At 33.7% G+C, this 25,529-nt stretch overlaps 1 protein-coding gene across 3 annotated transcripts; it reads left to right on the top strand.

The window, feature by feature from the left end:
- The first annotated feature begins 624 nt into the window (after positions 1-624).
- LOC131044950 (transcription factor FAMA) lies at positions 625-4,668 on the top strand. 3 transcript variants are annotated; one of them, XM_057978445.2, is made up of 5 exons: positions 625-1,066; positions 1,345-1,461; positions 2,164-2,961; positions 3,369-3,800; positions 4,184-4,668. In XM_057978445.2, exons 3-5 carry the CDS (start codon positions 2,164-2,166, stop codon positions 4,283-4,285), a joined length of 1,332 nt encoding a protein of 443 aa, XP_057834428.1. In that variant the 5' UTR covers positions 625-1,066; positions 1,345-1,461; the 3' UTR covers positions 4,286-4,668. The 3 variants fall into 3 exon arrangements, with proteins under 3 accessions (XP_057834428.1, XP_057834426.1, XP_057834427.1); XM_057978443.2 differs by having other exon boundaries at positions 627-1,066; positions 1,345-1,457; XM_057978444.2 differs by having other exon boundaries at positions 1,061-1,199; positions 1,345-1,457.
- The last annotated feature ends 20,861 nt before the right edge of the window (positions 4,669-25,529 follow it).

Genomic DNA, 25,529 nt, shown 5'->3' on the forward strand with positions numbered 1-25,529 from the left:
GATGCAGGACTAAGAATGCAAACAAAATGTGATAATTCAAGAAAAGCCAGGTAATAATGATGCAAAAGAAAGTAAGGAGAACAATAGTTTTGGAATACATATAACTCATGTTGAAATTCAAGCCAAGTGGGGTGCTCCATTATTCTAATGATCTGTAAAGCAACCAGTCTAGAGACACAAAAACATGATTACACCATCACAAAAACATAACATGAGAAATGATTGGAGAGAATGAAAGGCCTATATATGTTAATGGGCATCATATGGGGCATGAGATAAGGGAGCGTATGGTATTAAAGTGAATATATGAAGCTCAAATGAATGAAGACTGTGTGGGGCCTGTGAATAGCATTAAGAATGGTATGGTATACCTGTAGATATATATATAATATGAGATACAGCTAAATATGTAGCAGAAAGCAGAGTGGACTTTTTTATGTGGTTGTGGATGATTGTCTGTACTGTATTTGACAAAGCTTTGACTCTACAGTAGGAAGAGATAGATTATATTTTTTTTCATTATATTTCCTCACAAATTGTTAGCTATTCTTTGGAGAAAATTAGTGGGAAGTGATTTAGATTGAAAGGCACACGTTTGTTCTGGATCAAATCCTTTGTGGGCTTTTCTCTAATGTCTTTTCCACTGTAATATATCTTGGATTTGTGCAAATCTGCTTAGTTTGAATTAAGTGAAAAAGGAGCTCTAACATGCACGGACAGAGCGTGTGCATTCTCTGACAATGGCAAAAAGGCTTTGCAATTGCCGTGTCAATTCCAACCTTGGCTTACTTATCTTGACTTTACAAATACACTTGTGGCCACCCACTTACATTTAAGAATCTGATAGAGCTCTTACAATACTACCCATTGTAAATACCCAGTTAATTTATACTCACCAGTACATATATCGACCTGTCTAAATCCTCTAATCTGCATGATTATGTTTTTCCTCCAGAATGTCAAACAGCTCATGAACCCACCATATAAAGGCAAGGGCAATAATATACGGTGGAGCAGAATATGCAGCCTGATTTTTGCAGAGTCCTCCAGTCTTGTTGAATAATAGGTTTGAGTTCTTGAGCTGCAAACTTTTTAATCTATGATTTCTTCTTTTTGCTAGATACATCTAGATTTTTCTGGCCCTTTCTCTATTGTTGTGACCTAACAAACTGCCCACTTTTGCATCCTCTACAGTAATTGTAAGACTGGCCTTGTTTATATTCTCTACTGCAGTTTTATCTGAATTGCATATTTTTGGCGCTCTGAACATGTTTGTACATCCTAGATTTAGACTTCTTAAAAATGGAATCCCTAATATGTTTCATATCTCTGGTGTGTTTGCAGTGGGTAGTGATAATTCAAAAGAAAAAGACATCGGAGATATTCTGAGTAGATTATGCTGAAGGTTTATTAGTAGATTTTTTTTTTTGGCAATGGACAAGGACGAAGGCGGTTCAGTAGGTTTCATTTCCATCTTTATCTTTCATATGGCTATATTCCTTTTAGAGCATACTTCAGAATTGAGACTCTCTACACACGTTTCGAGGATTTCTGATAAGAATACATTTTTTTTTTGGTTTGAGTTTCTATGTACAATAGTTTGTTTAAAGAATTGTTATAGAGCTTCAATGTTATTAGAAATATAGAGGATGACTGAAAATTAAAGATACTAGATTGTCACAGTTTATAAAAATTAGTGTATGTCATTTCGAGTTCCATAGTTTATAAAAATTAGCGCAGGTCATTTTAGATTTCCACAGTCTATAGAAATTAACACAGATTATTTTTAGATTCAACTGTCATTAGATTTACATACAAAATAAATCTTACACGTTTGAATCTAAGGCTAATGACTGGAAACGCTATACAGGTGATAGGAGAACCCTAAAAATATTTAAAATATAAGGTTTTCATTGCATTTTCAACTTTGAATTTTATGAAATCATTTTACGAGGAATTGGGATTTGTTGTAAAGATCCAAATGCCATTTCCAAAAGATATAGATCAAGATTTGGTTTTAATCAACAAATCTGGCATCCAAAATCCAGAAAGATTTCATAGAGGCATTCTAGAATCTAGATAAGTATTTGAACTTGTTATCATTTTTTTTTGGTGGAGATATGAGAATCTGACTTTACAGAGTTCGTTTTGTATTTCTTGCAGATGCCAACAATGTTTCCACCTTCTAGTGAATATTCATTGGATCAACTGCAGTTACTGAAGCCTTCAAAGGCTTCTGAGTCCACGGAGAATCTAGACATCAACAATTCCATGGGGAACGCTCTTCTTGACATGTTTAACTTCAATGCTTCTTGTGGGTCATCAAATACTGGATGTTCAGCTTCTTTAGAAAAGCTGAGCTTTGCAGATGTGATGCAGTTTGCAGATTATGGACCCAAGTTGAGTTTGAACCAGACCATGGATGATCAAAATGAGCAAATAGAAAGAGACCCAGAACATGCTTTTGATCCAGTTTTTTTTCTTAAGTTTCCTGTGCTGGCATCTGATCAGAAAGCGATGGATCATAAACTATTGGATCATCATATTCATGACCAGATGGCCCTGGGTACTGATTCTGAAGGCAATTATCATACAAATGGTTCTGATGAGCATGGAGCACAGGATCTTCCCACTTCTGAAAACACATCAAATTTAAAGCAAGAGCTCAATCTATCTACCAATTCCAACAACACAATTGAGAAATTAGGGCAGAATACTGATCACCAACAGATGATGGTGCCTCTGGATGGACCTAAATTGGTGGGATTTTCATCTACCAGTTACAGGCCGGAACCTCCTCAGAGCAAGCCTAAAAGGAAAAGATCTAGGGTTTGCAAAAACAGTGAAGAAGTTGAAAGCCAAAGAATGACTCATATTGCAGTAGAACGCAACAGGAGAAAGCAAATGAATGAGCATTTAAGGGTTTTGAGGTCCCTCATGCCTGGATCCTATGTTCAAAGGGTATGCTTCAATATTCCATCTGCATATAACATGAATCATATTCTCATCCTTAGGCAATTTGCAGTAATTTCCTTACTTTTATTACAGAAATGTATCAATTTCCATCAAAGCTATTAAGAGCAATCTAGAATCTATCTAGCTTAAATTACTAAACATGGACGACAGAACCCTAAAATACTGTAAGCTTGCTGACAATTTTCTTCGTCAGTATAATTATGTTTCATTGTACATTTAATATATAATACATCCCATTTTTTTTTGTTGGCCATTATCATGTAGATTATATACTGATCTCTCTAAAGTATTGAATATACAGATACAAAAATTCTTTATTTGTATGCTACAACTGAATTGGGGTACAATGGTCAGATCTAAGTTTTTTGTGATAATTTGAATATACTTTGCAGGGCGATCAGGCATCTATCATAGGAGGAGCTATTGAATTTGTGAGAGAATTGGAGCAGCTTTTGCAATGCTTGGAATCACAGAAGCGTAGGAGATTATATGCAGAAGCCTCTAATTCTCTAGGTGCCTGCAGGCCACCTCAGACAGATGCTCTTGCTGGATGCCTTCCTATTCAATCATCTTTTCCTGTTTTTCCAATACAGCCTGACATTGTGTACGAGCCTCTCAGAGAAGATCTCGCAGACAATAAATCTCCGGTGGCTGACATTGAGGTTAAGTTAGTTGGGTGTGATGCCATGATCAAAATATTATCTCAGAGAAGACCAGGCCAGCTTCTCAAGACAATTACAGCTTTAGAAAACCTGCAGTTTAGCATTTTGCACACTAATATTACAACCATAGAACAGACAGTCCTCTATTCCTTCAATGTCAAGGTAACTACTAAGTATAATATATGATTGAATTTGCTCATTTATATAACCACTTTAAAAATTCCATTGAATTAGCTTGAATGGTTATACATCCAAAAGCTTTATAACTGAAACTCGAGTATCATGTATATCTTTAATGTTGAGAGGCATTTTAAAATGGCCGTAAGGGGTGGAGCGTCATGGCGTGAGTGTGTTAAACAAAAAATCTTATTTTTACTTATATTTGACAGCTATTTCCATGTCAAAATGAAATATTAATATCTAATAATAGACACAATATTTCTAAAATAAGTAGCACATAAATTTTATAAGTTAAAACTGATATCTCTAATTACATATAATTTAATCATAAAATGGGTGTTTCTTTTTCTTATGACTGTGATCAGGTGGGAGAAGATTGTAGACTTTCAGCTGAAGATATTGCCAATTCTGTGCAACAAATATTCAACATGATTCATGCCACCTGTATCGGGTACATCAAAGACTGATGAGGACAAAATTGAAGAAAAAAGTCAATAGTAAGTATATCATCAACAATGGAATCAATTTGAAATTGTTGCAGAATCTGGAGTCTAGGCTACCCATCATTTACAAGCATTTTCAGGCCAATAATTAGACAGCATTACTCTTACGTGTACATTGCCATTAATACATTCAGCATGAAATTATCACGGTCGTCTTTTCATCTCTGTAAAAGCTCAATGTAATTCAATGGGTGGGGTAACCCTGATGGTACTCATATGAGGGGCAATACTGCTACCAAATGTTTATGAGACCATACAGATCAGAGACTGCATCGTGGCATTTCATTGGTTTATGAATTTATGCTGATTTATCATAAAATAATGTTCAATAAATTATGTTTTCTTCATCTCAAAAGTTTTGCGATTTATTAAATAAATTCAGAATCTAGATCTCTATGTTAAATAAAATGCAGTCTAGCAGATAATTTAGGTCGAAAGGCTAAATTTTTCCCCACCCAATAATAATTGTACGTAAAAAGGTTAAGAAAAGCTTCGAGAACTCATTCATCATATTGATCTGTCTCGATCTCTCTCTGAGTTTTCCTTTTCAATTCTTTTATGTTTCAGTAAACTACTGATGAATTGCAGCAGTGGTTTTTGGTATATGTTCTTGTAAATGTGTGACATTTTACATCTATAACAAAGGGTGGAATGTTATGTCTTGAATGTGTTAACAAAAATTCTAATTTTTTTTTTAATGATTATTTATATAAAATAATAATCTAATTATTTTTATATAGATATAATTAAAAATTAAGACATCTATACTAATTTTAACCTAATATTCTTAGCATTTATGGTTCAGGTGGATGAAATGCCAAAACTATTAATATGATTCGGTCGTTGTGATAGATTTTCTGAAAACATATTGAATGCCAAGGAGTTTAATTAATTCAACAAATTCTTCTGTTCACGGATCTGGTGCAATGGCAGCACGTGTGCAGTGAATGTCCATTCATAATTGTTCTAAAGCGATGGGTGATATGGGCAAAAAACAAGCCAAAACATTAAAAATGGTATATTTGACAATGAGAATAAAGCTAGCAAACTATGGTGGCCACCACTGCATCAGATCAGACTCTCCAAAAGACGACAATTGTTCAGACATAAGTCAACTTTTCTGACATACTTATTTTTTAAGGCACTTCTCTCTTATGAATGTCTCATTACAGTTGACTTGTCAGGTTTTGATCTGAGCATTTTAGAGCAGAGAACTCTGCACACAACAACAAAACAATGAACGTCAGTTCATAAACGATGCCATATAGATAATAGTATCAACTTCTTAATCAGTGCCAAACGTTTATCTGCATTATTTTCTTTGTCTTTCACCTTTCATTACATCATGCTTACAGATAGTAAATGCCGTGCTGCCAGTGAGAATAAGCTCAGCAACAACAAACTGAAAGTTCAGCTAACAATCTTAACTAACATTCTCTTTTTATATTGATAATTGTTACAATGTTTTATTTATACGAGTGAGATAATTATAAATTCTTGTAAGTACAATGAGTTTTTTTTGAAGTAACCACACTAGAAATCATTTATGAAAGATCAAAAGTAGGGACTTAGAAATCCACTTATTTAGAATAGATTATAAGTACAAAAGAATAATTGAGTGCAATAGAAATTATACACCTTCACCACCATCAGACCCACTCAAATTGTACATTCAAGTTTACTGGTAGTTCTATATCTTCAAATAATAGATCAAATTTACTAGTAGTTCTATATCCTCAAATTGTACATTCAACTTTACTGGTAGTTCTATATCTTCAAATTGTACATTCAAGGTTACTGGTAGTTCTATATGTTCGCTGGCACAGGTTCAGTCATGAGACTACATGACTAAATCCCAGTGATTCTTCACTTCTCAAATGAAAAAAAGGATTCAGTCTATTCAGAACCCTTAGAAATGGGCCACCCTAAAATGGGCGCATCTATTCTGACTTCAAAACGACAGTACAGATTGACTAACATGCGTGTTAGTTGCACGTTTTACACTGTCGATTTTGCAATAAATGGCTGCGATTGACTAACATGTCGCTATCGTGCTGTACGAAAGGTCTGTTTTGAAGCCAGAATAGCTTCGGCCCCCTAAAATAGCATAACCACCTTATTTCCTGTAACAGGCCACTTTCTATCCTCATTTAACACTCTTTAACTAGTTTTTCTATACATATTTTTTATGGGTAGTCTCGCAAATACTTTAATACTATTGGAGAATGCTGAACATTAATGGTGGTGTTTAGATCGTTCTCCTACATTGTGGGTCAATGATTTTACAGATCTGTTCGTTGTTCATTGAGGAAGAGTTTGAGACAGGCTATTCTTCTATATTGTGGGTCAATGATTTTGCACATCTTTTTCTTCTCATTGAAGAAGAGTTTTAGGCTGACCATTCTTCTATATTGCGGGTCAATGATTTTACAAATCTTTTCTAGTTCATTGAGAAAGAGTTTTAGGCTGACTATTCTTCGAGGGTGCTGGATAAAATTTTGCAGAGATACAGATTATGATATATACAATTGAATTTCGATAACAGTATCATAATGAGATATAGACCATATTGCCCATCAAAAGACTTTGACACTGACTCTTCTACATGTCTTTCCAATTATAAACCAACTTAACTTACACCTCTGATCAAATTAAAGCAACGTCTATATCAGATTTATATGTTTTTATGATTTAATATGCATCTCTGATAAAATATTCAGTGAATTTTTAACTATAGAAACAATCAAAGATTAGCTCTTCGTTGTTGGGCAGGAAGAGGCAGGAAGAGGTTGCTCTATAAAGCAGCTATGCAATTCATCTGAAGTGCTTCATAGTTATTATTATTTTTATATTAGAAAATAGGCAAAGATATGTATCTGCAAGGCTTCATGTTTTAGCAGCTTTTAGTTCATTGTTAGACATCAACACGAAAAACCCTACACAATCTTCCACAAGAAAATCATCTATTCCAAAAAACAAATATACCAACAGTCTCCAACATAGCAGAACACCTTTTCTTGAGCTTCTTTCAAAATATGCTGACCATTTCAGCATCTATTCTTTATAGGGGGTTGAGAAATTTGTAGCTAAAACTCCCCCTTAGTTAATACTATCTCATCTAGTTTCTAGAAGAGGAAACTACACTAGCCTGGGGTATAGATTCATCACATACATTGCTTTCCTCACTCTTAATATCACTTCCATCATATTTATTTATCCATTGTTCTTTCATCTTCCTTTTTTCTTCTCAACATCAATCTTCTTCTGTGGCACAAAAGATCTTGCATTCTTCCCCCTGTGGAATCTAGCAATTTGTCCTTGTTTATAGCAATTGTAACATGTAAGACCATATTGCAGACTATTTTTGTTTCTTCTAACCTTAGATTTGCACTCAACAACCTTGTGACGAAATTTGGTGCAGGTATAACAGCAACCATTGATGGATTGAACATTTCTAAATTTTTTTATATCCATGAAGTTATTGCTTGTCATTCTACTTATGTAGTCATTAGCTTTATGACCATATTTATTGTAAGAAAAGCACTGACCATTAAATTATTGAGATCTTGAAGACATACATATGAGTTTTGATTTATCTTGCTTCTACATTCAATAGCTCTATGTCCAAACTTGTTGCAAGCAAAGCAATTTTCATTAAAGGAGTGAGAATACCTATTTTGAGTAGCTTGGTTAGGCACCGACCTTTTGAAGTTCTTCTTTCTACTTCGAACTTTGGTGAAGTTATTCATGTCACCTTCTACTTTTTGGATTCTTCCTACACTTTCTCTTTCCCTTTATCAGTTTTAGACCATTCCCCTTGTTCAAAGCCAAGACCACCCTTGTCCTTAGGTGTATTTTGTACACTGAGCATTTTATCAAGCATTTCACTACCACTTTTGGGTTTCAATCCCTTTTCAATTTTTTCTTTTGCTTCTTTTAATTCCTTTCTCAAGGCGATCACTTCTTCCTCAAGCTTTGTATATCCAATAGATTTGTCAAGTAATTTAGTCTCTAAGCAATTTGCAGTCTTCTACCCTTCTTCAATTTGAATCTTCAATCTGACTAGATGTCTTCTTCAACTCTCCTAAGTCTCTTTTTGCATTCTTCATTTTTTTTTAATCTTTTTTAGCATCAAAATCACTAAGAGCACACTTGAGTTATTCTTCAATAGCTACCTCCCTATCAGTAGTGTTGGTTCCCAAATCAACGAATTGGAAAACCCTAAGAATGTGCTAAGTTCCGTGATTAGTTTTACCAACTGACTTGACCAATGAACGAGATTCTCCTAATGGGAGATATCTTCTACTCTTCAGGCTTTGCAAAACCTTGGTGGGTATACCTTCAATATAACAGATTTATAACCTTGTTGGAATCTTTGTTTTGAATTCACTTAGTATAGCATAGATACTCAAAGTGAATGCTTGATGCCTTGCTACTTCCTACTTCTATTTTATCTTCTTAAATAAACAAAGAAAAAACTAAACTTCCAAATGAAAATTATTTTATATGATAATAACCAATGCCTCTTCTAGGGTAACAGAGTTAATCAATCCAGTTTCTAATTATCATTTAAGTTACTTGGCATTAAATTGTTTATATCTTATATAAATATGCAAGAATATGCTATTGAATGATTCTACTTGTTAATCCAATTACTTCTTCCCAACTATTGTAATTAAATCAAATGAAATTTAATTTTGTCTGACATAACCCTATCAACCAAATCACACAAAACAGTAAAAGTTGCTTTGATAAATTGGATTTATCCTTGATACTTTGATTCAATCATGTAAGGAAGAAAGAGAAATTGGAGACAACCACACAATACTTTAACTTTTATAAACAACAAATAACTAAGCTAGAAACTTTTGATTTTTGTATTATATTTCACCACTTTAATAAGGTACAATTTTTTTTGTAGTATTCTTATATTCTTCTTATATTTTTCTATATTCTATCTCTCTCCTAAGATCGATCTTGGTTTCTCCCTTATATACAAAATGGGGAGAAACAACAAGCTTCAGATCGCTACAATGTATCTTTTCATAACTAATTTGTGTATTAAAAAGACTAAAAAAATACAGTCTTCTTTAAACAAGCTTAATAATATGAAAGAAATAAAGCATGATGTTAAAGATAAGAATAGTCGGTGAATGCAAATAAGCTCATTGTCATGACAATATGAGTAGCAACTCATGACCAATGGGTCTGGCAAGGTTCTACTTTCAATTGGGCGGCCTTTGCATTCACCAGCTGTCATCTTGTGTTTTCAATCTCCAGCATCCTTCAGATGTGTGGACTCCCATTGATACACTTCATAATCATTGGGCCATTGATAATTCAAGATGATAGGCATGTTTGCCAGGTGATCCCTCCATTTCTTGTTTGTTAAGGTCCACACATCTGCAATAAATCTGTAATAACCAACATCTGGAGTAATGATCATGTCCTTAAACAAATTGGAGCATTGCACATTGGTTTCTCTTTCTTCCTTCATATGTGTAATGATTTTCTGCACCATTTGGCCGAAATCACCTCTCCAATCATTGAAATTCCTGAGGTGTCCATCCCTAAATGTGATGAAAGGGATGGTCTAGTGTTGAAATATATGGAAAGAATCAATTTTAGCTTTTACTTTGTGCTCTTCATTGGTGACATTTTTGAGTTCTTCAATGATTGTGTGTAGTATTCTTTCAGTTTCCTTTATTTTAGGAGAAACATCAAGATTTTTTTGAGTTACTCTACACAAAATAACTAAAGTAATATATGTTGGTTGCCACCTCTTTGACAAATTTTCCAATTTAAGCTTGTCTTTAGTGAACACGTATATCATTCTTAACAAAGATCCATAGCTTTTGTACACCACTTCCAATGTGTCAATTATGAGATTAACCCTGTGTGACAAAATTTGTTCAAAAACATTAAGGATTTGTTGTGGCACTCTCTGTAAAATTTCTCAATTTTCTACTCTCATGTCTTGAATCTCCCTTTCATAGCTTTTCTTTTCCTCATACCATTCTCTATTGTCTTCAATACTGTCTATCGGCTCTGAGGGGGCATGCTTATGTAGAACAATAGCTTTATTTTTATTATCAAGTTGTCTCTCTGCCTTTTCCCTTAACACAACATTTTCAACATACAACCTATTTATTTTATCATTCATATCCTTATGTCCTACTTCCAATTCAACTATTTTTTCTTCCATATGTTTTACTGCATCTCTGGTGAACATTGCAGAGTACATAGTCAAAGTGGCCGCCCCTAATGGAGAGGTATCTTTCATAGTTTTTAAAATTGTTGTCCCTTGTGTCTCCTTCAACAAATCTACCAATTTTGGTTTATTGGTGCTTTCAGAGCTTGCCCATGCAACTGATACTTTAGCCTTCGGGTTATATCATGTACCACTTACCCCTTCATCTGAATCAAACTCTTCTATTAACATGGGATCTTCCTGTTGTCTCATTTAATCCAATAAAAATATTTGTTTTATAGTCATTCCCAGAATAATCAGTATGTAAATCTTCATGACACCTCTCTTGCCTCTGCTAGAGTGACATGTATCTCATCAAATTTTATTTCCTTGAAGGTTTGGGAAATAACTTCCTCACGTTTGGATTCATCCACTCCCATGAGGTTCATTTGTTTTCTTTCTTCGAATTCCTTCATTTTTTTTAAACCAAAAATCTTTAAACTTGAGTGTATGGATGAATTCATCATCCTCCAGGAACCTCATTGCCATGGCCACACTCTCATCCACATGATTCACCAGCTTTTCTCCTTCATCCCTTTGAGCTTCATAGTTTTGTATTTCATGTTGATACCTCGGTGGATCAATTTGTGATTGCTTTATTGTTTCATCTCCTCTCAAAGCCCTTAGTGCACTAGCAACTTTGTCAGTGTCACCCTTTCCTTCAGATTCTTCATATGTAAGGTATGAGGGGATCAGGATCATTCACCTTTTGTCTTTTGTTTGGGGGAGGGATAATGGAAACCTCCTGTGCAGACTCCTCATCAGATACATCATGTATAACAATCCCTTGAGGTTTCTTTAATGGAACAGTGGCTTGTTTTGGTGGAGACCCACTACTTGTTGACTTTTAATAGATCCTTTCAAACATTTCCAGACACAAATTAATTCTTTTCAATTAATTAGTTTCCTCACTATAAAACCTAGAGAAGCTAGGGTCCTTCTTTATCTTTTCCTTTGCTAATTTAACTATTACATGCTATTTCTTTCTCCTTTGTACAATTTATTGAAATGAAATAAAATTTCTAATTAAATATTCCTCTATAAGTACTTCATGAGTGACTGATTTGACAACATAGCCAACATGGTTTTCAAGATCATACATCCTCTCCTTACTTGACTTCAAAGAGTAAATGGCCTTTAGATAGGCCTGCAATTTCTCCAATATGTTTGATCCTATATACCATCCCGCAAATGTAAAACAATGGGGCATGAATGCCCCCTTTCTCCTTGGTGCAATCAATTCCTTTTTAATCCATAAAATTTGCCACAAAAACTCAAAAAATGCAAGTCTATTTGACACAAATAAAGGAAACAAGTGCGGAGTTTGAGGACATTCATATACTCAGATAATGGTGTGTTCTCTCAACAAAGTTGTGAGTATGACCCTTCTCAAGATCAAGGGCCTTAACACTTTTTAGAAATTAGATGACAATCTACCAACCTGATAGTTGAGAGGACCAAAAACTGGAATGACAAATGAATCATGAAACACTTTATAATCAAAATCCCTAGACTTCTTATCTCACAAGTAGCACCATAGTTGTACCAGGATCATGTTACCACTCCTATCCACCATTCCTAATTTAAGACGTCGAGTGAAGACTTGTTTGTTTTGATACAAGATTAAACAACATAATAGAGAATAGTGATGGAAGTCTCGGCTCTTCTTTTCCTTCCATGCCACAAGCTGCTCATGAATCTTTTTTTTAATGGCAAATGCAAAGTCAATCTCTAGGTTTAATTCTAGGTTTTGAATTCTCATAGCCATGTACATAAAATGTACTAAGCATCCTCACCCAATATTTGACATAGAGCAAAATATGTTCTTCAAAAAAAAGGAGAAAATCACTCACAAGGAAAGGTTCACTGGTTGTAATCATCAAGGGCTTATTGTTTATTCCCCTCCTCCTATAATTTGGCAGCTCATCTTTCCTAAATGTCTTGTGCAACCTATCATAGGGTACTTTAGTCAAAGCTTGTTTATTTAACTTGAAATAGTCCACAATGGTCGATTTGGTAGTTGTATTAGCAAGGGGTTTCCATCAAGTTTTCTCACAGTCCTAGTTACTGGATGCTAATGGTCAGCCAATACTTGAATTAACTCAACATCTATGAAAATATTTGGCACCATGAACTTTGCAATGTCATAGGTCCAGGAATTGGGATCTTTTCATCTTTATTTCTATAGAAATGCTAGTATAATTATCTCCCAGCTATCAGAATTACAACATCCCTGCAAATTTCATAACCCTCTTTCTTGATAAAACTTTTATTATTATTATTGATTTTAAGAGTAATGTTAGTTACAAATGATAAATTGAATACGGTTGAAATTATTTTAAATAAAAAGGAACTAAATAGTGATGACACGCACATGAGATCATTAATTTGGAAATTATTTGTTTTCTCAATATATTAATTAAGCACATGGTGTAGGAGAAATGAGAAGATTCTAGAAAAGAATTTCAAATTCAAATTTTTGGATGCATGGACAAGTGTAACCCCCACTATGACAAGCAATAAGTAATATGTCATAGAATATGACAATAATAATTTTTTCATGAAATTATGTTGGGAAAAGAATCTCTAAATCAGTTATTTCATCTTTATTTTTATACAAATAACAAAATAATTCTCTCCCAGCTATCGGAATTATAGCATCCCCGCAATCCTCCAGTTTATCCTTAAACACATTCTTTTCCCTTGTGTCAGTTGAGCCAACTAATGCATTTAACAATGATTTTTGCATAGGCCTTTTAGCAGGGCTTTGTGTCCTAGGTTTTTTATCTTCTTCCATTCTATAAATCTCACCCTCCCTTTCCTTCTTCTTGGGAATTTTATCCTATTCTCTTAATTGGAAGCTCAAATATTTTACAATTTCAACACCTAGAGAGGTAACTGAATACTTGTGATTGTCGCACACAATTTTGGCTTGTTCTTCCCCATTGTAGAGTTCACTTCACATGATCTTTTCGATTTAAAATGGGTAAAATCGAGTTAAAAAATAACTATTAATGGTATCCTTTGGGTCTTTTCTGTATTAAATTCATGTGTACCATTAACAGCTCCACCACCCTTTTTAAAATAATGATGATGTCATTCTTCAACTTTCCTCGACAATCTTTTTTATTGTATTACAATCTTGCCTTATTAATTTTGCTTTACCGTTGTGAAATAGAAACAACCTTTATCGCTATATCGCAACACCCCTTTTCCTAATATCTTGGCTCCTCGTGATATGACGAAATCGATTTCAGCCACTATCACTACACCAATGTATTTCTTCTTTATTACATATCATCCCTTGTGAAATGGCGATACTATATAGTTTTGAATCTTTCTCATTGCTATTTCGCAGGTCACTCAACCCAATGACATATGAGTCCTACAAAATGGCGATAACATTTATGTTCTCTATCTCCTCTATCGCTATTTCGTTAGGTTCTTAATATGATGGGGCATGGGTCCCGCAAAATAGTGAAACCCATATGAGCTTCCTTTCCTTCATCATTGTTTCACGAGATGCCCAATTTAATAAGATTTGGGTTCTACAAAATAGTGATACTTAATATGCTTTATCTTCCTTTTCGTTATTTCGTTGGGTTCTCAATATAACACAACTTTGGTCTTGCGAAATGGTAATAACTATGTGGTTTTAATTTTTTTTTCGTTGTTTCACAAGAAACTCAATATAACAAAGAAGTGATCCCGCCAAATAGAGCTAATTGAGAATTTTGCTTGGCAATGGTCCCATAAAATGATAAATGGGCATTTCTAGAGAAATGGAGCAGGATATTAATGCATTAGCTGATGAATAAGGGTTTTACTGAGGACATGATTTTTGTATAGGGTCTATTTATATTTCGAGATTGATTTATATACAGGGAATTTTATATTATGCTCGAGTGGGATTTAGGCTAGAAAACACATTGAATTATCTTTAATCATGTGTGACTCGACTTATGCTTAGATATAATTGCATTTAGGATAGTAGTGGGAAAATAATTTAAGACATCATGATTTTTTGGAAAACTTATTATTTTGTAGGTTCCAACAAGTAGAATCAATATCCCATTCCTCCAAACTAATTTTTGTATTGAGACTTGTTCTAGGTCCCATGTGTTCAAAAGTAGGACCTAACTTAGTTGTTAGACTATTGCTTCAGGAACCTTGCTAGGATACCAATTGTTGAACACACTCGAATGCTGAGGGGGGGGAGTGAATCAACATGTATTAACATTCATTCATTTTCCAATCTTTAAAACTTAAATTTAGATTTGTATAACTAAAGAATAGAAAAAGCATGCACCACACGAAGACACCAAGATTTTTACATGGAAAACCCAATTAGGGAAAAACCATGGTAAATATTATCTCACAATATATATAATCAATAGTTATAATATTTGTTTTAGGCACACTACCAAGGAAGCTCATTGTCACTTGGACTTGTAGGCTAAGGTGCACCGCCCTAGAGCAATATACAAGGACTTACAAACTAAAGATCATGAATTTAGAGAAAGATATAAAATCAAACATTATAAAGCTTTATTATGAACAATATTGGTTGAACTATTATAGAAGAGGAATCTCAAATGCTAGTATTGCAGTCCTATGTGAAATACAGAACTAATTTTGCCACACTGATTTTGTAAACTTCATAAAATTTGCATCAATTCTGATATTTGCTCAATATACGTTACACACAGCTCTCATAATTCACAAATGAACTATTTCTTATCTTTCCTTTGCATCATCCAAAAACTTCTATTAGGTCAACTAGATAGGACCCAAAGAAAAAAACATGTGACAAGACAAAGACAACCCAAAATCATAATATGTCTTCTCAAAATTGGTTGCAAAGCAACCAACACAATGTTAGCCTCAACAACATCAAAACATGTTCCAACCATAAAGGAATAGGTCTGGACTAACTGCAATCATAAGAACATACTAATTTGATCATAAACAACACAATTGCATCCCAAAGATAGATCTCTAGCACATCTAATTAGCAAAACAAAAATATAGACCACCAAAGAGTATATGTGACACATCAACAAACATCCTTTAATCATCTCTTGAGACCACTAACCTCTAGGAAACAATACATGCAAGTAGTAGACTATTGTATTACAGATTGAGAAATGAAAATAAGCAATAACTCTTTCACCATCTCATCAATCAACTTACAAATATTGATATAGGTGTAAGAAAAAAATTCACAACATAGTCCCAAAATTGTACTAGCACAATTGTCTAGGCAGGGGAATGCAAAATTTTTTCCCGTATGACCTAAACTGCACATTTGTCAAACTGAAAAAGGAAGAACAAACAAGTTATAATGTCTTCTGTAAATAAGAAAATTGATTTCAAACTTGATATCATACACATCATCCATCACCAAGATAAAGTCTAAATTCACACAATAATCTATTCCACTATGGAGAAATGCCAAGTAAGGAACTGGTCCACAAACACAATTGAACTCTTAGGCACAACACAGGCAATATTCCTTCAACTGTTGGTGAAAGTGAACCAACATAATCACGTAATATTCTCCACAACATGAAAGCTCGACATAAGTGTCTTCAAGAAGAACATATGACAAACTAGAGTAATCAAAACGTACCTTGACAATTTGTATAAGCCAAAAAAACATTGGGGAGAAACACTAACAATTGATAGGCTAAATTGAGTCACCACAAATCAAACTATCACCTCACCACAAATCATGTTGCCATTTGATATACATGTTTTTTTATCACTGAGGTGTCAGAATACATACCATATTCATCTCTCTCTCTATATATCTATCCCAAACTAGGTGGCAATACATATTACTAGATATTAGTGTTGACATCAATGACAACATACATTGCCAACACAATCACTTCGATCAACAAGTTCAACAAATTCCTCTATTTTCTAAATGTTTTAAATGAATTAAGATTTTCCATCAAATATAATCCCTTTTCATACAATTCGTTCTTCTAAATTTTAAATAAACTCATTATGGTTAGTTAGAATAAGAAAGTGAGCCCAAATTTAAATTTAATTTTAGGAAAAATAGTTTCATTTCCATAATGGTGAAAGTGATGTAAATATAATTTAAGACAACAAATGGTAACCTAATAATCACATCCTATAAGCACCCACTATAATTTTCTGCATGGGTTAATATATTTGGATCCAATAATGATTAAAATCTTAATGTTATCAATTATGGCATAACATATACAATTGATATATAGATTCTTAAGACATCTCTTGCTAGTTCACTCATCTAGGTCTCCCTTACCATACTTTATTCCTTGAATTATCTTTGTGTGTGTGAATATCATGGCTACTATTTGGACTTGTTTCTTTAAGCTAAGTTGAAACTATTCTATAGTCAATGATTTTCAAACTTTAAATTGTATGTTTATTGAAACGTATTTTTTTCCTTGATTTTCCAAAAATGAAAGTTTAAGCATGTCATTTTCATTAATTTTATTGAACTTTCTTCGATAGGCATTTTGATTTCTTCTCTTTAGGTGTTTCTTTGTTTTCTTAAATCATCTCTTTGTCTTCATTTAGATTTGCCTAGCAATTAAATTTGGAGGTTTTTTCACTTAGGAATCATCTATTTTATTATAGATCATTCCTTAGTCAAAGGAGATAGCTACAACTAGATTCCTTTGTAATAGCTAGTTAATTATATTTATTCTATATTTATTATTTTTTAAGCCTATTCTAAGTTAGAGGAATTTTAACCCAATCATCACTTCTATTTTATTTTATATTTTATTTTATGATATTTTCTGTCATTTTAATATTTTCTATATATTTTGTACTCTTTGTTTGTCTAATTTTCTTTGAGAGGCTTCTTCCCTTCTCCCTTTATTATTGGAATCTATTCAAAAACAATTATTTACAACTATTTGCAAAGAGGGTATTTTCTTTCAGGGACAACAACATTGACATTATCTATGTCATTTCTTCACAAAACCTTAATTTAAATCATATGGCTGATGATGAAAGTTTAGGATCTTATTTATTTATTTTAATCTAATTATTTATCTTTAAAAAATATAGATAATAGATTGATATGGGGAAAGTTTAAAGTTGTGTTTCACTTTACACCAATTTATTAACCTAACTAAATTTATGCATTTTTAACTAAAAATCAGTTTTGATAAAAAAAAAAGTGTTTTAGTTGGATTCATTCTAATTAAATGAGATTCTAGTACATAACTTTTGTAGATGGATGTGCCCACTACATAGATATGCAACATCCCTTTGGTAACTCAAAAAAAAAAAAACTATTGGGAAACCTTAATATTCTCGCAACTTCTACTCATGCAAACAACATTTAAAAAATTGAAATATACCTTTTTGTAAATCTAATGTTTAGTTTTCAAAACTATAAAAATTTAATATTTAAAACAGTGTTTATATTTTCTTGTCCATTTTTATAAAAGATAGGTAACTATTGTTGGATTATAGAGGAGATTGTTTGATTTAGTTGTTCATTGTTGTTGTTAGGATATGTTGTTGTCATTAATGTCAACATATTCTTGTGAGTTATTTCGGTGAGTTTGGAAAAGGTTTTTGGTCCATTTTTGTAGTTTGGTTTTGTTGATCACTGTTTTGCAGTATCTGGTATTCCCTCTAGTATATTCCGGTGTGATCAGATCTTGCATTGAGATTTTGTATTATTGTTTGGGATGATCTTGTGTATCTTCATTTCAGATGGTTCGTGATTTGGTGCACCACAAGTTATCTTTCTTCGTGACAGTTGCTAATTGGTTGTGTTCTTGAAGTTTGAGATGTTGATAGATGAAGATTTAAAAAGAGATGTTTGTGCAACTATTCCAGATGATTCTAACATGCTTGATGGTGTTTCATAGTCGTGTTCTATTTGTTTTGGCAATCCGCATTGATTGTTGAGAAAGTTTTTGGTTATTTCTATGAACCAGTGATAATTTGTGTGTTATACAGTATTTCCGGTGGTGTAGCGTGTTGTAGTTGATCTTGGCGGGATTTCTAATGGATGTAATTGTTTGGGAATTTTAATTAGGTCCATGCTATGTAATGCAAATCATAATATTGGTCCAGTGGTCTATCTTTGTATCGTGTAATGTAATTTTTGTAATTATGAGTTGAGGGTTGAGGGTTTAGTCGACCTTGTTATCAAGGTTAATGATTTGTATATATAAGTGAGATACTTATGTAATTTTGGTGTCAGAATTGTGTCTGCATTATCAGAGAGAGGTAAATGTGTGAACAAGGATATATCATTCAGCGAGGTGTTGTGGTGAGTTTGGTGTTGCGGGACAGACAACTGTGCTTAACCAAAACTGTCATTAGACATTTGTAGATGTTATTATTGCAGTTCATTTCTTCTGGATTGTAGTCTGAATCATATTTGTAAGTCAATGAGACTTCCCTGAGGGTTGTAGCCTTCTGGGCATATATCTTTTGAGCAGTGAGCTCTAGGTAGTGAGCCTGAATGTATGTGCATTCCCCATTGTAATATTTTTACATACTACTACAGAGTATCATCTTATTGTGGGTAGGTTCCCACCGTGGTTTTTCCCTTAACCGGGTTTTCCACGTCAAAATCTTGGTGTTATGTTTTGTGCTATTAATTTTCCTATCTGTTATTGCTCTAGTTTATCAGTTCTTATTTTGGAAGTTTATTTTGTTGTGCATCCAATGAAGATTGATTCACACCCCCCCCCCCTTGCCCTCTCAGTCTTCCTTCTTGATTATTGCTAACAATTGGTATCAGAGAAAGATCCTCCGGTAGAAGCTTAATCTCTTGAGGAGATCCAGGATGGTAGCTCAAGGTATTATTTTCAAGAAGGATAGTCTGAGGTTTGATGGAAGCAACTACACTGTGTGGAAGAAACAGATGGAGGTGCATTTGAAGTGTCTTGGTGAAGATTATTGGAAGATCACTAATAATCCTTATGTTGTTCCTCAGAATGGACCATCCACTCCTGGTGAGATTAAGGAAGTTGAATATAAGATCAGAGCGAAGGAAGCATTACTCAGTTCCTTGACCGATTCTGAAATAACAAATGTTATGGAAATTTAGACCACACATGAGATCTGGGTGAAGCTTGAGATCATGTATGAAGGTGATAGTCAAGTTAAAGTTGCCAAGTTACAGAGTTTGAAAGGGAAATATGAGACATTGAAGATAGGAGATGATGAGAACATACATTCAAGCATGGCTAAGGTGAATGAGCTTGTCCTTGGTATCAGATCGGTCTGTGGAAAGATTGAAGAAGATGAGATTGTTGCTAAGATGCCAAGGTCTTTGCCTCTTGCTTATAAACATAAGGTTTCTACTATTGATGAGATCCAGAGTGTAACTACAGTGACAAGGGATGTATTAATTGGAAAACTTGTTGCATTTGAGCTAAGTGAATTTGGTGAATCGCATGGAAAGTCTGAGACAACATTCAAAGCATCAACATTTGTGTCCGGTAAGAAGAAATATGATCTCGATGAATGCAAGATATCTAGATATGAAAGAGAAAGAAGAGAGATAAAAAAGCAAGAGAAAGAGCTTGATGAACTTGAAGCATTGATTGCCCAAAGGTTGCCTAAAGGTGCCAGTAAGTATGATGGAAATTTACCCTTAAAATGTTTTTCTTGTCATAAGATAGGACATTTTTCTTCTAGATGTCCGGAGAGAATGGTTAAGTATCACAAATATGATAAATTTTGATAAGTTTAATAGAAATGATAGATATGAGAAGCATGAGAAGTATGATAAGCCTTATAAGTCTAACCAGAAGTTTAGGAACTAGAAGAACTGTTATTATGTTGCAGATGAAGGTGTTACAGATGAAGAATCATAAAAAGATGAAGTTGTGGTTATTGCCATTACAGAAGATAGTCTTGTACCTATTGATTCCACTAGTTGTCCAGTTGAGGAGAAAACTTTGGCTGCTAAGGTAGAAGAAAAAGGTGAATGGGTGTAAGCATGGAAAGATGTGATTGTGGAATAGTTAGATTTGGAGATGACAAAGCCTATGTAATCCATTGAAGAGGTTCTATTTATTTTGATGGTAAGCATAACACTAATGATGTCTTGTATATTGAAGGTTTGAAGTATAATCTTTTTAGTATTGGACAAATGGTTGACAAAGGCTATGTTATACAATTCAAAGATGGTAAATGAAAGATCTTGAATGCCTCCGGTATAAAGATTGCATCTGGAACTAAGACTAAAGGTAAAAAATTTCTCTTGAATGCTAGTGACAAAAGTTGTTTGATTGCTAAGATAGATGAGAGTTGGCTATGGCATAGAAGAATGTGTCAGGTAAACTTTGATTCATTGATCAAGATCAGTTCTACTAAATCTATTAGGGACTTGCCTAAGATTGTTAAACCTGTTAATCGAATATGTAAGGAATGTCAGTTGGGTAAGAAAACAAGGATTTCTTTTAAAAGAAAATGGTACACATCAAATGGATTATTAGATCTTGTGCATACTGACCTGTGTGGACCTACAAATATTAGAAGTGTGTGGGGTGATAGCTACTTTATGTTACTAATTGATGATTATTTCAGAATGATGTGGGTTGTCTTTTTGAAGGAAAAATCAAAAGCATTTGAAAATTTCAAGTTATTCAAAGCTAAAGTTGAAACTGAGTCCGGATTGAAGTTGAAGTGTCTGAGATTTGATAGAGGTGGAGAATTTTGTTCTGGTGAGTTCAATTTTTTTTGTGAGATGAATGGAATCAGAAGACAATTATTTGCTCCTAGGACCCCACAACATAATTGGATTGTTGAAAGGAAGAACTGTACTACTTTAGATGCTGCAAGAACCATCTTGATTGAAGGAAATGTTTTGAAGGTTTACTAGAGAGAAGTTATTAGCACTGTAGTCTATACATTCAATAGAGTTCATATCAAAGGTGATACTGGTAAGAATCCTTATGAGCTTTGGTTTGGTCATGTTCCTACTGTGAAATATTTCAAAGTCTTTGGTAGTAAATGTTATATCAGGAGAGATGAGGATATTGGAAATTTTGATGCTAGAAGTGATGAAGGTATCTTTTTGGTATACTCTACAAATAGAAAAGCCTACTAGTATTATAACAAGAGACTGAGAAAGATAGTTGATAGTGCAAGTGTTAAGGTGGATGAAAACCTTGGAAAGGAGATCAAAGCTTATGATGAAGGTCAACATGTTGTTTTAGCTCCTATTCAACTTGAAGAGCCTAAGAAGAATGATATGGTAGAGACAAAGACTGTTGTTGTTGTCGGTGAGGATGTTCATGAGCCTAAGTCTGTGAATCAGAATAACCAGAAAACTCTGAGGTATGTAAGATTGAATCATTCTGAGAATGAGATTATTAGTAATAAGAATAAAGGTATAATGACTAGAAGAAGGTTAGTTGCTAAAGAGATATGTTTGATTTCTAAAGTTGAACCTAAAGATGTTGTTGAAGCTTGTAAAGATGATAATTGGATTAGAGCCATGGAAGAAGAGTTAGATCAGATTGAAAAGAACAATACTTGGGAACTTGTGCCTAGACCTAAGGATAAAAATGTTATTGGTACTAAATGGGTTTTTAGGAACAAATTGAATGAAGCAGGTGAAGTAGTTAGAAATAAAGCTAGACTAGTTTGCAAAGGTTATTCACAACAAGAAGGGATTGATTATGAAGAAAATTTTGCTCTGTTTGCCAGAATTGAAGTTGTTAGATTGTTACTTACTTATGCTACTTATAAAGATCAAGGTATATCAAATGGATGTCAAATATGCATTTTTGAATGGTGATCTAGAAGAAGAAGTTTACATTGAACAACCTGATGGATTTTCATTATCAGATGATGGAGATATGGTATGTAAGCTGAAGAAAGCACTTTATGAATTGAAACAAGCTCCTAGAGCCTGATATGCTAGATTAGATAAATACTTGCTAAAATTGCGATTTGTCAAAGGTGTTGTTGATAGTAATTTGTACTTTAAAATTGAAAATGACAACATTTTGATTGTTGAAGTCTTTGTTGATGATATTATTTTTTGTGGTGATGATGATATAAGCATAAAATTTGCCAGTGATATGCAAAAAGAATTTGACATGTATATGCTTGGTGAGATGAAATTTTTCTTAGGTTTGCAGATTGCATAGACAGGAAAAGGTATCTTTATATATCAAACTAAGTATGCGAAGCAACTACTAAAGAAGTTTGGATTAGATGATTCCAAATTGATTGGAACTCCTATGGTGACTGGTTGTAAATTGTCTAAAAATGATGAATATCCTAAAGCTAATCAGAGTTTATACAGATCTATGATTGTTGGACTGTTATATCTTACTCAAACTAGGCCTGACATTATGCATGTTGTGTGTATGGCAGCTAGATATCAAGTTGATTTGAAGGAGATTCATGTTACTATTGAAAATAATATTCAGATATTTGAAAGGAATTGAAGATTATGGATTATGGTATGCAAAGAATTATGATTTCATGTTATGTGCTTATACTGATGCAGATTGGGCAGGTGATGTTGATGATCAAAAGAGTACTACTGGTGGAGCATTCTTTTTAGGTAAGAAGTTGGTTTCATGGGCTAGCAAGAAACAAGATTCGATATCTTTATCTACTGTTGAAGTTGAGTACATTGCTGCTACTAGTAATTGCACTCAGATAGTATGGATGAAGAAAATGTTGAAAGATATCAGAATTATTTATGATGAGCCTACTGTTATATATTATGATAATTCCAATGCTATAAACATTTCTAAGAATCCGGTGCATTACTCTAAGACTAAGCATATATCAATCAAATACAATTACTTGAAAGAAAGTTGTTGAACATAAGGTGAAGCTAGAAATGTATCTACAAAGAAAAAAATTGTTGATATTTTTACTAAGCCTTTGCCTACAAATACATTTGTCTATTAGAGATACAAATTAGAGGTTTCCATCCTTCCTGATGAGAACTAGATGCATTGAGTTGCATCGATCCGTTGGAATTCAGAGCTTTACTCTTTTATCCAGATTGATGAGTTGGTGTTGCTCCTCTGCTGGAGTATTCTGTGGATTTGGTTGTGTACCTTTGGGATAGAGGGATTCATGTTTTAGGGGGAGAGAAGACTTATGATTCCGTTTTGATAGAGAGATTTCTGAGATTTTTGGTTGTGTTTCAGGGGGAGAGACATTCATGTTTCTGTTTTAGTGGGAGAGAGTTTGATTTTCTATTTTGGTGATCTTTAGCATTGTTGTCAAAGGGAGAGAGAGATCATGTGAAAAAATGCTTTACCTATCTTGATCTTAGGGAGTTTGCTGGTGATATCTTCTTTCTTTGCATTGACTGTTTTTCACATTCATATGTTGCCATCAATGCCAAAGGGGAAGATTGCTAGATTATTGAGGAGATTGTTTGATTTGGTTGTTCATTGCTACTGCTAGGATATGTGTTTATCATTGATGTCAACATATTCCTATGAGTTATTCCAGTGAGTTTGGAAAAGGTTTTTGGTCCGGTTTTGTAGTTTGGTTTTGCTGATCACTATTTTGTAGTATCTGGTATTCCCTTTGGTATATTCCTGTGTGATCAGATCTTGTGTTGAGATTTTGGCTTATTATTTGGGATGATCTTGTGTATCTTCATTTCAAATGGTTTGTGATTTGGTGCACTGCAAGTTATCTTTCTTTGTGACAGTTGCTGATTGGTTGTGTTATTGAAGTTTGAGACATTGACAGATGAATATTTGAAAAGAGATGTTTGTGCAACTATTCCAGATGATTCTAACATGTTTGATGGTGTTTCCTAGTCATGTCCTATTTTTTTGGCGATCTACATTGATCATTAAGCAATTTTTTGGTGATTTATATGAACCAGTGATAATTTGTGTGTTATACAATATTTCCAGTGGTGTAGCATGTTGCGGTTGATCTTGGCGGGATTTTCGGTGGATGTAGTTGTTTGGGAATTTGGATTAGGTCCATGCTATATAATGTAAATAATAATATTGATTCGGTGGTCGATCTTTGTATCATGTAATATATTTTTTGTAATTATGAGTTGAGGGTTGAGGGTTTAGCCGACCTTGTTGTCAGGGTTGATGATTTGTATATATAGGTGAGATACTTATGTAATTTTGGTGTTAGTATTGTGTCTGCATTATTAGAGAGAGGTAAATGTGTGAACAAGGATATATCATTCAGCGAGGTGTTGTGGTGAGTTTGGTGTTATAGGGAAGACAACTATGCTTAACCAGAACTGTCATCAGGCATTTGTAGATGCTATTATTGCAGTTCATTTCTTCTAGATTGTAGTCTGAATCATATTTGTAAGTTAGTGAGACTTCCTTGAGGGTTGTAGCCTTCTGGGAATATATCTTTTGAGCAGTGAGCTCTAGGCAGTGAGCCTGAATGCATGTGCTTTGCTCAATGTAATATTTTCACATACTACTGCAGAGTATCATCTTATTGTGGGTAGGTTCCCACTATGGTTTTTCCCTTTACCAATTTTTCCACGTCAAAATATTGGTTTTATGTGTTGTGTTGTTAATTTGCGTATATATTATTGTTGTGGTTTATCAGTTCTTGTTTTGGAAGTTTAATTTGTTGTGCACCCAGTGAAGACTGATTCACACCCCCGCCACCCCCCTCTCAGTCTTCCTTCTTGATTGCTACTAACAACTAGAAGTAAAACATATAGCTGATTATTTTCAAAAGGAAAAATACTAAATTTTATTATTATTTTCTTAAATATGATTCACTACAGGAGATATTCCATGTTGAGATAATATAATAAATAAATAGTTCACACAAAAGCGGAGCTCACTCAAACAATTAAAGTTTTAGTATAAGAAAATTTTAAGATCTTTAAAAATTATTAATCCATACTCTTTTTAAATTATAAATATGAAAAAAATGAAATTTACCATGAAAAGTGGAGGCCCATTTAATCTCATTTTTAACAACTAAATTATT

This window comes from Cryptomeria japonica, chromosome 1 (genome assembly GCF_030272615.1).
Source record: "Cryptomeria japonica chromosome 1, Sugi_1.0, whole genome shotgun sequence".
NCBI classification, from domain to species: Eukaryota; Viridiplantae; Streptophyta; class Pinopsida; order Cupressales; family Cupressaceae; genus Cryptomeria; species Cryptomeria japonica.